This window comes from Cynocephalus volans, chromosome 9, assembly GCF_027409185.1.
Source record: "Cynocephalus volans isolate mCynVol1 chromosome 9, mCynVol1.pri, whole genome shotgun sequence".
NCBI lineage: Eukaryota > Metazoa > Chordata > Mammalia > Dermoptera > Cynocephalidae > Cynocephalus > Cynocephalus volans.
This window is the reverse complement of record NC_084468.1, coordinates 150,732,476-150,746,124: the sequence shown is the minus strand read 5'-3', so window position 1 is coordinate 150,746,124 and position 13,649 is coordinate 150,732,476. Positions and strand designations below refer to the sequence as shown.

General features: G+C 41.0%; 1 protein-coding gene across 1 annotated transcript in view; it reads right to left on the bottom strand.

Moving 5' to 3' along the window:
• TXNRD3 (thioredoxin reductase 3) overlaps positions 1 to 13,649 on the bottom strand; it is a 62,547-nt gene that overhangs the window by 38,879 nt on the left and 10,019 nt on the right. The window contains exons 4-8 of the mRNA XM_063107518.1: positions 12,889 to 12,949; positions 11,771 to 11,880; positions 9,404 to 9,508; positions 9,091 to 9,163; positions 7,282 to 7,401 (exon numbers count right to left, since the gene is read on the bottom strand). Coding sequence (XP_062963588.1) covers positions 7,282 to 7,401; positions 9,091 to 9,163; positions 9,404 to 9,508; positions 11,771 to 11,880; positions 12,889 to 12,949 — 469 coding nt within the window. The remainder of the gene's footprint in view (positions 1 to 7,281; positions 7,402 to 9,090; positions 9,164 to 9,403; positions 9,509 to 11,770; positions 11,881 to 12,888; positions 12,950 to 13,649) is intronic.

The following is a 13,649-nucleotide window of genomic DNA, read 5'->3' as shown; positions in this document are numbered from 1 at the left end:
ATCAGCTGTCCTCGCTGTGCCCCAGTGTTCCCCTGGTGAGCCCATCTCTCTCACTGCCCATGCTGCAAACACTTTCCATGGGACGGGCCATGCACCAGTCCCTTGCAATGACTCTCCAGCCTCTGAGTGGTTCCATTTTTTCAGTTGTTGTGGTTCCTCGCTCCTGTGTGAGCCCATGGGAACCCTATTAGTGGTCTTGCTGGCCTGGGGGCCACCAAGGCCCTCTTCTCTCCTGCCACCTCCAAGCAACTTCATCTGAAGCACACAGCTGTGGTTTTTGCCTGCTCCTGCTCCGTGTGCTCAGCAGTTCCAGCCTTAAAGCGGCCACGGCACAAAATCTAGTTTTCTGTTTTTATACTATCTTTCGGTATGCTAGTTGTTTCAGTCTCAAAAAAAAGGTGAGAACAGTTTAAATTACAGAGGAAGTGTCTGTTCATTAAAGATTTCAGAAAATTTACTTGCAAAGCTATGGTGCCTTTTGGACAGGAGAGGGTTGTCCTTAGATAAGGTTTTCTTTGAGAATTGTAGTCAATTCTGGTCATTCATATTTTCCTAGAAGATATTCCTTTTTCATTGAGATATTTAAAATTATTACCACTAATTTGTACAGGAAATTTGTTTTATCTCTTCCCTATCTGTAGTTATATATATATATATATATATATATATATATATTTTTTTTTTTTGGTAGTTAAATTTCTTTCCTCACATCTAATATTGCATATTTATATGAGTTTTCTCCCCTACTTCCTTGATTAGACTTTCCAAAGGTCTGCCTATTTTATTTGTATTTTCAAATAAACTCTTGTTTTATATATCTGTTCTGCTGGAGGGATGCTAACTTGTTGATTTATGTTGTTTTTGTGTCTGTTTGCTTGCTTCTACCTACTTCTACCTACCCAGTATCAATTGCTATTGCTTTTAATCACATTTCCCTGACATATCTTTTCCCATCTGTTTAAAAATTTCCCATATATCCTTAACTTCTATTTGAAATTCCTTAATTTCCTATTTAAATTCTTAAAATTCCATATTTTCAACATTTTCACCAATTACCTCTTTTGCTTTTAGGTATGTGTCTTATAAACAGCACATAGAAAAATTTTGCTATTTATCCAACCTGAGAATCTGACCCACTCAGCTTTATTCTAATAGGTAATATGACTGCTCTTCTGTCTGGCATCTTATTTTCTGTTGTTTTTGTTTATTTTATTTTTCACAAAAGCAATATATATTTATTACACAAGAATACTGAACAGAAAATAGAAGAAATTACAATCATTTAGAGCCCTGCAACACAGAGATAATCACTGCTAACATTTTGATGCTGAACCTTTTTCTTGTGAATAAGTATTGATATATTTAATATATTTATGTAAAAAATATATGCATTTATATGTAATTATATGCAATTTTACCAATACAGGACCACATACACAGATTGGCTTTTTTTTTCTTTCTTAATTTTATTTTATTATTATTACTATTTGGGGGCCATAAAACAAGTTGCAATACATTTTAAAAGACTATGATCATAGAAAATATGCTCTCTGACCACAATAACAGAAGGAAATTTAGAAAATTCACAAATGTGTGGAAATTAAACAACACTCTCCTAAATAAACAAGGGGTAAAAAGAAAAATCACGGGGAAATTAGAGAGTAGTTTGAGTTAAGATCCAAGTGCAACATATCAAAGTTTGTAGGATGCAGGGTTCGTGCAGTGCTTAGAGGAAAACTTATACTTGTAAACACCTATATTAAAAATAAGAAAAATCTCAAATCAGTAACCTAAATTTCTACCTTAAGAAAGAAAAAGAAAAGCAAACTAAACCAAAACCAAATATAAGTAGGAAATAACAGAGATTATAACAGAAATATATGAAATAGGGAGTTAAAAAACAATAGAGAAAATCAACAAAACCAAAAGTTGATTCTTTAAAAAGATCAACAAAATTTGCAAATCTTTATCTAGATTGACCAAGAAAAAAGAGAAAAGATCAAAATTACTAAAGTCGGAAATAAAGCAGGGGCATTATTACATTGTCACTATGGTTTTTTGTGGTGGTAAGATTTAGTTTCTTTCTCTTTCTCATTTGCATTTTTGTTCTACAAGGGGATTTTGTACTTACTTGTGTATTCGTGGTAGTGATTACTGTTTTTTGGATTCCAGATGCAGGACTTCCTGGAGGATTTCTTGTAGGGCTGGTTGTATGATGGCAAACTCCCACAGTTTTTGTTTGTCTGGAAAACACAGTTTTCCCCTTGTTTCTGAAGGATAGCCTTGCTGGGTATTGTTCTCTTGGCTGGCAGCTTTCTCCTGTTAGTATTTTGAATATATCACCCCATTTTCTTCTGGCCTGTAGAGTTTCTGTTGAGAAGTCTGCTGTTAGTCTGATAGGGGCTCCCTTATGGGTGACTTGATGCTTTTCTATTGCTGTTTTTAGAATTCTGTCTTTTCTTTGAACTTTGCCAGTTTGACTCTGATGTATCTTGGAGAGGATCTTTTTAGATTGAATCTGTTTGGGGATCTTTGAGCCTCCTGGATCTGCAGGTCTGTGTCTCTCCCTGTACCTGGGAAGTCTTCCATTATTATTTCGTTGAATTGGTTTTCCATGCCTTTTCCTTACTTCTCCCCTTCTGGAACACTGTTGGGCTGCAACCGCTCCACTCACTATAGCAATTGCTAGGGTGAAAGGAGGCCACACCAAATGGCGGCTGTTTAAGTTCCCCACCCGCATGGTCCACACAAGATGCGCGCCTAGAGGAAGCAAAGGAGGAGGGTCACTTTTAGTTCCGCAAAAATTTTTATTGGTAGTTGCGCTTTTCCGCACTCGTGATCAGTGCATGATCGGTAGGCTAAGCATAGGAAAGTAAGGCGTATGCACATGTGACTTTTCCAGTGACTGGCTCTCGGTGTGGAAATCCCCACTTATATATAAATACAAGTGCTTAAAAGACAATAAACAGAACTGCCTGATGGAACTCCCGCCGCGTCTGAGTGTCCCTTTGCAGGCTGAATAGGCTGGCAGTGCACTCACCCACCTTCGGGGATCCTTCTTCGGCTTACGCCGCAGAGGGCAACTTATCTGGTCCTGCCTGGGGAGGGGGATAGGGAGTCTCCCAGGGATCACTGGGTGGCCACGGCCAAGGAAATCCAAAGCCTGGGCCTGGCTGACCGAGAGAGCACCCCGACAGAACACCCATGATTCAAGTGTTTGTGCGCTTCAGGTTGTCTGCTAGCTCCCTTAGATTTTCATTTTTTAAAATTCTTTTTCCCTTTTTTTGGTCCACCTGGGTTATTTCTAAAAGATTATCTTTAAGATCAGAAATCCTTTGTTTTGCTTATTCTAACCTGCTGTTTAAGCTATCAGTTGTGCTGTTTATTTCACTGAGTGAATCTTTCAGTTCCATGAGTTCTGTTACATTATTTTTTAAGGTATTGATCTCTGTGTAAATTTTCTCCTTTATATCCTGGAATTTTTTCTCATTTAATTATGTTGTCTGAGTCTTCTCTTATTCAGTGAGTTTCCTTAAAATTGTTGCTCAGAATTCCTTTTCAGTCATTTCAAGGGTTTCCTGCTCTATAGGGTCTGGTATTTGAGAATTACTGTATTCTTTTGGAGGTGTCATATTTCCTTGGGTTTTCATATTTCTATGGTAATGTCTGGTCATCTGGTAGAGCAGTTGTTTCTTCTATTACTCTGGAGGAGGCTTTAAGGAGAGAGACATCCTCTTCTTTTTCTGGTCTCTGCTGGTGACTCTCCTTGTGTCAGTACAGTCAAGTGTCTGGTGGGCCACCTGCATGGTGGCTGTGGCTACTGCTGTGGCATCAAGCTGCTTTTTCAGCAGCTGTGGCTGTGGTGGTGACTGTGGTGGGCCATCCACATGGATGTGGTGTTTTCAGCATGTTCCTTGCCTTCTTCCAGGAGGGGAATTGTGCCTTTGGCTTCTGCCTAGGACCCTGGGCATGCTCTGCTTTTTGCCTGCTTCCAAGAAGAGGGGACTGCCCTCAGCTCCTCTGTTTTTGTCTATTTAAAATTACAGTTGCATGCTGCTTCTTTTTTATTTTTGTTTTACTAACCTTTCTTTGTACATTTTCTCCTCTCCTTTTAAACTTACATTCAATTGCTCATCTAGAAATTATCTATATGTTTTAAACTTACTTTACCCTATATTTCTCTTGATGTTCATAGAGAAACATGTTCTTCTGAAACAAGATTGTGGCATACTTTTACTACTATTCTCTTGCCTCTCAGATTCTGTTGACCATTTATTTATTTATTTATTTATTTATTTATTTATTTATTTATTTATTTATTTATTTATTTATTTACTCACTCACTCACTCTTGGCCCTTTATTGAGCCTCTGCCTCAAAACTGCCAAGCCTCAAATCCCATGCAATGGCTAGCTAAGTATTTCATAGTATAACACCCCAAAGTTGACTTAGAAAGCATTTTGTATATGGGGATCTTTGAGGAATCCAATATAAAATTTTACCCACTCAAGGAAATTTGTAAGTATTTAGAAACCATCAACACTTAGAACAGGGTTAAGAACACCACCTAGCCTGTCAGGTGAGGCACAGTGGTCCAAACACATAACCCAGCTGTCTCCTCTTTGAAAGTGCAGAGCCCAGACAATGTGAGATGGTACAGAACAGACAAGGGTACTGTGTCGAGAAGTCCCCAGCAGGCATGGACCTGTCAAGACAGGTCTAATGTCAACCACACAAGCCACCTCTGCCTGCTTCGTCTCCCTCTCAAAGTGCCACAACTCAGTCCTTCACAGACTTTTCCCCATGACTGAGGCTTCTGGTTTTCTCCCCACTTACACTAAATTATTTTAGAAACAGTATAGAAACATTTTTAATTTTAAAGAGACTCCTTAACTACCTGCCAAATTAAAATGCACATAATTCAAATCCTATTCCATTTGCCTTTCTGTGGCATTTGACTCATTAATTCTCTTTCCAGACAACGAAAGTCCCAAATCTTGCCCTTAAAAATCTAGTGCCTCCTTGACCTGTGACAGCTCTCCTGGCTTTCCTCCTCTTCCTCACCCACTCCCTTAGGAATTGTGTACTCGGCATTCTATCTCTGCGTCTTTTCAATCTATACATTCTCCCCAGTTCCTAAGACTTCGAGTCTCACCCACATGCCGTGACTCTAAAACCCAGCTCGTGGCCAGCTCAGGTACAAACCTCCCCACAGCACCTCCACCAGCATGCTCCTGGTGCATCTGAAGTGGAATATCCAGGCAAGATGAAGGACTCGGGGAGAAGGATTCTTGAATGTGAAAAAGTAACCCAGGAGTTAAACTGCCAAATGGAAAGGCCTCACTTCATCTACAACCAGTTGATACTAATTTGACCTAAGGATGTCTATCAAGTTGACTGGGAAAACGTGTCCAGCCTCAGCTCAGTATCCTGAGCTCAGCCACACCCAACCACCAAACCAAACCCATCTATGCCTTCCACCTCAGTGGCCTGCATCCCATCTCCACGCTAACCCTCCTCCTGGACTCCCCCCGCCATGCTACCATGAACTGAAAACCTGTCACAATCACTTGGCTAAGCATTAGAGTGAGTCATCTACAGCACTTGAAACATGCATGTGCCCATATCTACAGGATCAACATCTCTGGGGAAAGAGACAAGTCGTCTGTAATTTTTTAAAACTCCATGAGGCATTGTGATACACAGCCAAGATGAAGAATCCACATTTAACTTGTCACCACATCTGATCAATCCTATATCTTCAATCTCCTTACACCCATTTCCTATGCTCCAGCCCGGCTATGCTCGGGCCTCTGTCATCTCTTGCTCCACCCCCAGCCCCCTCCTCCCTTTGTAAGTTCCTCAGTGCCATCGGAAGGATCCACAATCAAAACTGTGGCTCATGTTCCTCTCCTGCTTAAACTCCTCAACAGCTCTATTTCCTCTGCGGTAAAATTTAACTCCTTAATTTAAATGACACTTAAGGGCCTGCACAGCCTGCTCACTTCTCACCCATTCTTCATCGCAGCCACTCACTACCCCCAAGTGTACCATGCTTTCTCAAATTTCCACAGTTTTGGTCAAGCTGCCTCCTGTCTTAAACTTCCTACTTCTCTGTAACCTTCAAGGTCCAGCTCAAGGGTTACTTTGTCCCTGTCTTAGTCCATTTCTGTTGCTTATAACAAAATAGCTGGAACTGCGTGATGTATAAGAAAAACAAAATTTATTGCTTATAGTTTCAGCGGCTCAGAAGTCCAAACTCCAAAGAACACATCTGGTGGTGGTGACAATGACCCAGGGGTCTCACATTTGCAAGATGGTAGAAGCAGAGAAAGAGAGAGACAGACAGACTCTCCTCTCCTCTTCTTTTAAAGCCCTCAGAACCATGCCCCTGACCACCATCTTTAATCCATTCACTACTGCACGGTCCTATAATCTAATCACCTCTTCAAGCCTCCACCTTTCAGTTACCATAATAGGACTTCCCACCCTCAACAGTTACAGTGGGGGTTAAGTTTCCAATAAATGAAATTTGGGGGACACAATTCAATCAGACCATAGCAGTCCTAAAAGCGTTCCTTGACACTCCCTCCTCCTCAACATTACATTAAATGCCCCTCAAGTCAGCACTCAAAAGGGCCCCATTAATTACAGCACACTGAATGAATCTCCTTGTCTCTCTCTCCCAACAGACTGGGTGCTGCTTAGGGGCTGGAGCTATATGTTCTTCATCTCTGTATCCCCAGGGCCTAGATTACATAAATGTTTATTGGATGAATCTGTTTTCCACCTTTCGTTAACCGAAGACATATATAACCCTGATAAAACAGAAAATGTTATTAAAATAGCAGATAAAATTCAATTAATCCTTGCTATTCTACCTTCTTTCATTTTTTGGATAAAAAACAGAAATTAATTATCTCAATTCTGGAGGCCTGGAAGTCCAAGATCAAGATGTCAGCAGGGTTGGTTCCTTCTGATGACTATGAGAGAGAATATGTTCTTTGTACTTCAAAAAAAATCCGAAAATAGTGATTACTCTCTTTCACATTCTGATAAGGGTCTGGAATTGCTAGAGCTGAAACAATTCCTTCCTCGGCAGAGGCCCCTGAGAGCAGGCCATCTTTGCGTCCTCTGTATCTGGCTGACACCCAATGGGCTCCTAACGAATGTTTATTAATTGAATTTCAAACTCAACTACAAAATATGAATAGCAAGTCTTTTCTAAGAAACTCATTCTTCCTCCTTTCTCCCAATCTGTATTTCATATACCGTTACTCACCCTGTTGGTCACATTCCCAGCCAAACTTCGTTGAGTCACATAGCGCCTGCCCCAGAAGGGCAGCTTGGTGCATCAGTTTCTTAGGAATACAGCCTACATTTATACACGTACCACCGAGCCCTGAGAAAGGAAACAGCAGTCTTAGTGTTTCTTCTGTGTGTGTGCGTGTGTGTGTGTGCGTGCGTGTGTGTGCATGTGCGTGTGCGTGTGTGTGTAACCTGCAGAGTGTTATTAAAACATGTGGAAACGGCAAGCATGAATGGCAGTGTGAACAACCCTCCTCTCCAAAATAACACACAAGTGATTCATCTAAACTTTCGAACTGAGGGTCCATGGCAGAGACCCAAGATAGGCAAAAAATATGAATGTGCATGTGAAAAGTCTGCTGGGGACAGAGTCTGAGTCTGATCCACAAAGGAATCAGAAGTAATTTGATGAATCAGACATAAACTACAGCAAGGGTCAAATCTCAGCTTCCAGCCTTTTACTCTCTGTAACCCTGCCTGCTACCCAGAGCCAGCAGTCAGCCCACTGCAAGCCGCCTAGTGACATCTGCTCCAAATCCTGAACCCCACAAAACACATCACGCATGGAGGCCCTCTGCAGGGCATGAGTTGAGGAGCCCTCTCTGATTGCCGTCTCTTCTGCTATGCCAGGTAAGTAGGATAACTTCTGAACAGGAAAGGGAGAAGGAAAAGAAAAAAGAAGAAAGAGGGAGGGAGGAAGAAGGAGGGAGGGAAAACAAGACAAGTGTACACACACCACAAGAACATTATGACAAAAGTCAAGGCAGATTAACTTTACTGTATGTAATTCTAGGCTAAAACTTTTTGAGTAAGTTTGAATTTTAAAAAATCATTTTCATATTTTAATCACTCAGGGTTGTGGCAGGAGAGAGGAGACACACTCAAACAAGGTAACTGGAAAGAGTTTATGGAGAAGTTACAGAGTGTGGAAGGCGAGCAAGAAGGGATAGAGTGCCAGCGGGGGACCACTGGCAGCCCAGGTCAAGGGGCAAGGAGACTGAGTGAGGGCCACCACCCAGGGCAGCCGGCCATCTGACACGGGTGTGGCCTTCCGCATGAGGACAGAGACAACCTGCAACCACCCAGCAGGGAGGGAGCCAGAGGCGCAAGACCCCAGCTCCATACTCCTCTCTCCCTCTGTTCTCCTCCCACTGCTCAAAACTATCCAGGCCCCACCAGAAGCCAGAGGGCGAGGCTACCAACCGACCTGTCCCCTGGGGCATACAGCAGGGCAGAGACAGAAGGAGAACGCATTTGAAGTATAAAGAGAAAACAGCCACACAAAATCTACGTGTTCTATTTTATTGTGGAAAAAACCATGGAAAGGTGAGCTCTCAAGTCTATAGTACAGCAGAGTCACGGGCTGGGACCACATTGTGCTCCTTATTAAACTAAACTACAAAGATTACACGCATTAACTCGATCGACTACTGTGCAGTCATTAAAGTCAATTATGAAATTGAAGCAGAAACACAGAAAAATGTTTATGGCAAACTTAGGTGATGACCATACCGTATATACTCTATGACCACGACTATGTGAAAATATTATCACGTGTATGTGAAAACTACGGAAGAAGGGCTGGAATACTGGGGTCATGGAATATTTTTCTTTTTGCAAGGTCACCACTTGTTAACCATAACCTCACTGAGACTCAGTTTCCTCATAAACTTACAATAGGCTACCTGCATTTCTTGAGATTGTTACGAGGATTAAATGAGATTATGTAAAGAAAACAACATATGTATAAAGCAGAGAACAACAACAAAGAAAAATGGCTTACCCCAGGATGTGCCCTGAGGTGACGGGACCACAAAGTCTAGCACCATAACTTTCTTTCCCAAAATGGCAGCTTCCTACAAAGAAAAACTGCACATAAAGATGTTGTAATTTTCCTGACACTCCCCCAATTTTTCTCTCCCCTAAATAAAAACAGACTGTTTTTGTGTAACACGGTCTTTTCCCTGAATTAAGCCAGCTATTACAATAAAAACTTAAATTGTGACATTATAATTATCCTTTTTTTTAAGTGGTGAAGAAATGCTCATGGCAATCACCAGGAAAATTATCTATGAGTTTCATTTCTGTGCTCATACCTTCGCGCAGGCAAGGCCACCAGAACCACCACCAATGACAATGAGATCGTAATCATATGCTGAATCTTTCTGAAGGAGCTTCTGTAACAAACCACTCTGATGTGCCTATGGTTTAAAGAAAGCAGAAAGACTATTACATGACCTAAAGTTTTAAAACTTATTATTTGCACCCTGTGTTCAATCAGCATGGATTTCTTTTATAAAAAAATCTTAAAAACAATTATTGTATAATTCATCTAAGCTGGAATTGTAAATTTATTTGGATGCTATTCAAACAGGATCCAAGGAATTAGAACTAATGCCAAAGTACATATATTTTGTCCATTCTGACCTATCACCTGATGGCTAGCCATGTATCAAATGATCCAGGAGGTCATGGCTTTGTATTGCTGTCGGATGAGGTCAATTTCCTTAGTATAATCAAAATACTATAGGAAAGTGCAGCAAAATAACCAAGTATCATTTTTCGAGATCCCTGTGTACCTGAGCTAGTCTTCACTTTGAAAACAATTCTTATGCATCATCAGCATATTTTTTTCATGGTTTCTCATAAATTGATCTAAATTTTGTAGCTGTACTGGTGAACTTCCTATACAGCACAAACATCTTCCTTTTCCTTTAGGCAATAGTCACGAGGTTGGCTTGGCCCAAATGCTCCTGTTAATTTGGCCCTCCTTATGATCAGAAGCAGCTTCATGAGGTTAGTAGTTTGATGTGTGATTTAGTGAGTTTTCTTTATGCAAAATCAGTTACTCAATCCCATTACCTTGGCTTTAAAAACACCATGCTCAAATTAGCCCTTCCTGTGACACACAACAGGAACTTCAGGCAATCACCACATGCTCCACAGCCCATTAAAGAATGGGTGCCCAAGAAGAATTTTGGCATATCCTAAAAAGGATTTCTTCAGCCTCCTCACTTTTAGGTCCCTGATAAGGACAGAACTGTGTCTGCCAAATTTTATGGGAGAAGCTTGATTCCCCACTGTAACCACTGAAGGTGGGAAATCCTATTATGCTAGCTGAAAGGTGGGGTCTTGAAGATGTGATCAGATTGTAAGGACCTAGCTCACAGGCATGGTTCTGAGGGCTTTAAAAGGAAAGCAAGTGAGTCTTTCTCTCTCTCTCTGCTCCACCATTCTGCCGTATGAGATCCCTGGGTCACTGTCACCACCAACAAGGCCTTCCCTGGATGTTTCCTGGACTTTGGACTTCCCAGCCTCTGAAACTAAGCAGTACATTTCATTTTTTAATAAATTACCCAGTTCCAGGTATTTTATTATAAGTAACAGAAATGAACTAATACAGTGCCCTTAGAGAAATCCATCTCCTAAGGATCTGCCATCCAAGGAAATGCCTTTCAGTCTTGAAACAGAATTGCTGTCTCTGGATCTCCATATTTATTCTCTGCCATCATTTTCCAGATTAGAATTGGCAAGACCAGCACTTCATAAGGTGTTTAGGGGCTACAGTGATGGTACTTACCACCATGTAAATTGGGTTATAGCTTCTAAAACTAATAAAACAGGCTGTTACTACATAACAATGGTAGTCATAGACTAACATACAATGTAGACAATCTTTTCTCCAACAAAAATATAATTCTTAATTAAAATCTCAAATATAATATTTAATCAATTACTGATTATTAACGTTTGCATACATATATAAAGGATACAACAGAGTAGGTTTTTTTTTTTTTTTGTCTTTTTCGTGACCAGCACTCAGCCAGTGAGTACACCGGCCATTCCTATATAGGATCCGAACCCGCAGGGGGTGCGTCGCTGCGCTCCCAGCGCTGCACTCTCCCAAGTGCGCCATGGGCTCGGCCCAACAACAGAGTAGAATTTTAATAAAAATGAATAACTGTAAAATAACGACTCTATTTAATAAACATCAATTTTTATCTATCACTGCCTAACTGAATGTCACCTGTTCATCTCAAGCATGCTAGGAATGAAAAAATCAAAAGGCCGGTCCTTTGCAAAATGTCCCATGGTTAGCAGCCCTGACAGAACTTCTAATTACCCTAGATAAGAATGTTAGTGTTCACCTCATCTTACTGGGGGAACAGCCCTCGTTTCTCTCCTCATCAGGAGGTAGAGATGTCTCCAGGGTGGCCAGCCTGTCTGTCCTGGTAACCTCACTCAGAAGACAACTTCCTAGCTTCTGAAATTCGGGTTGGTAGAAAAGCTAATATGCCTCAAAGTAATCAAGCTTATCTGATAACCATCCTATATGCTCTCCTATTTCACAACTTCTAAAAGAGAAATGAATAGACTCCTAAAGATCATTTCCACCCTTTTGAATACTTTTTAAAATAAAGGTTGAGCCAGCAGTGCTGAAAAACACACAATACTATAAATACCTGAAACGTCTGGTCGCATCCGCCCACGTGAACTTTATTCACAAAGATATTGGGCACGGTTTTCTGATTAGTGATTTCTGACAGCACTTCCTGAACACTGGCCCCATCATCTAAAGAGTAAAAAAGTACATGAAAACATCGAAAAGGGCTCCAAAACCTTGTGAGCTGAACTGTGGTATTACAGCACTCTGCTCACCTGCACACACCCGTAAGAGATTAGTGTGTTATATAACCTCATGAGTGTTGACTCAAGCGGGGAGCCCACCCGTGCTTTAAAGGAAACCTTAAAAAATACAGACCAGTCTACTGGTTCCTTTTAAAATAAACTCTTCTAAATCAGATTTTGACATATAATTCAATGACTATGCCAAGACAAATAGATAAGAACCCTCTTTAAAGAGCAGATATCAAGATAAAATCTGCTGCAACAATAACTCAGAAAATACTTCCGACAGTTACTTTTGAAAAATCTTAATGATCATGGTCCAAAATTCACCCTCCATCCCTAAAAACAAACTGGGCCAGAACTATTTAAGACTACCTTATTTGGTATGCTCTTTCGAAAAGTTTCAAAGATTCAAGAGCATTTCACTTAACAAAGCAACTTGACTAAAATGAGTCAGGGAAATCCAGTGATGACACAGATTGACTTTTTCTGTCCAACACATCCTCACCCCTGCAAAGCACCTCATGTGTAAAGTGCCTAATTAACAATGGATGTGTGAATGTCAAGAATTCAAAAGCATGCTAAAAACTTAATGTGCTCTCCCTCATGGTAACACAATCAGGAAATAGGAGCAGATTCTTCTTATTTATTACAGCTGAAACTATTTTGCTAGAAAGTTGGCAGATGCATCTGAAATGCCTCAAGTACTTCAAAGTTAACAGCTTATACATCTTCCTCTTCTTCTCTCAAATATGAAAAACATATAAATAAAAAATCTACACCAAATAATCTGTCATAGAAGGATTCATTTTCTGCCTGGTTGAATATAGACAAAAATGGCTCATCTAACCCAAGAGACAAGAGCAAGTAGAACTAAACAAAGTAAACAAAAAGAAGTCAACCTTGCTGGAATTTATTATAAACAACACTATGTATTAGCAGTTCTACTTACCAACTTGATCAAGTTCCAGGATATTACAGTCAACTCCCAAAGAGGAAAAGAGTTCTTTAACCTGTAACAAAAACACACCTAACTTTCACCCTCACAAAAGAGTCAACAGTTATAAAATATGGACTGATGCCTGGAAGGCAAGGACTGTGTTCAGAAGATGTGTGGAGGCATTCTGCGTTAAAAATCTGACTGCATCCCCAGCCCGGCCGAGTGTGCGCCGATCAGAGGGGTGCCCAGCCTGAGAAGCCCAAGATCCATGGAGACCACACACCTGGTGGTGCCAGCACGCAACCCAGCAGGTAGGCCTCGCCGCTGCTGCCCAACTCCATCCCCAGCCCAGCTGAGTGCACGCTGATCAGGGAGGGGCCCAGCCAGGGAGGCCCAAGACCCAAGGCGACCATGAACCCGAGGCACTAGTGGGCAACCGAGCAGACAATGAGGCAGCTATAGAAAAGAATGAAATGCTGCCATTTGCAACAATGTGGATGGACCTAGAGAGAATTATATTAAGTGAAACAAGTCAGGCACAGAAAGAAAAATATCACATTTTCTCACTTTCTTGCAGGAGCTAAAAATAAATAAATAAATGCAAAAATAACCTGGGGGGGGGCGGGGAGGGAAGAAGACACAATTACAATTCCTTGAAGTTGATAGGACAAGCCAACAGAAAGGAGATTGTGGGGAGGGAGCGGGGAGAAGGCAGAGGGAGGGAGGTTTTGGTAATGGGCCACAATAATCAACCACATTGTACATTGACAAAA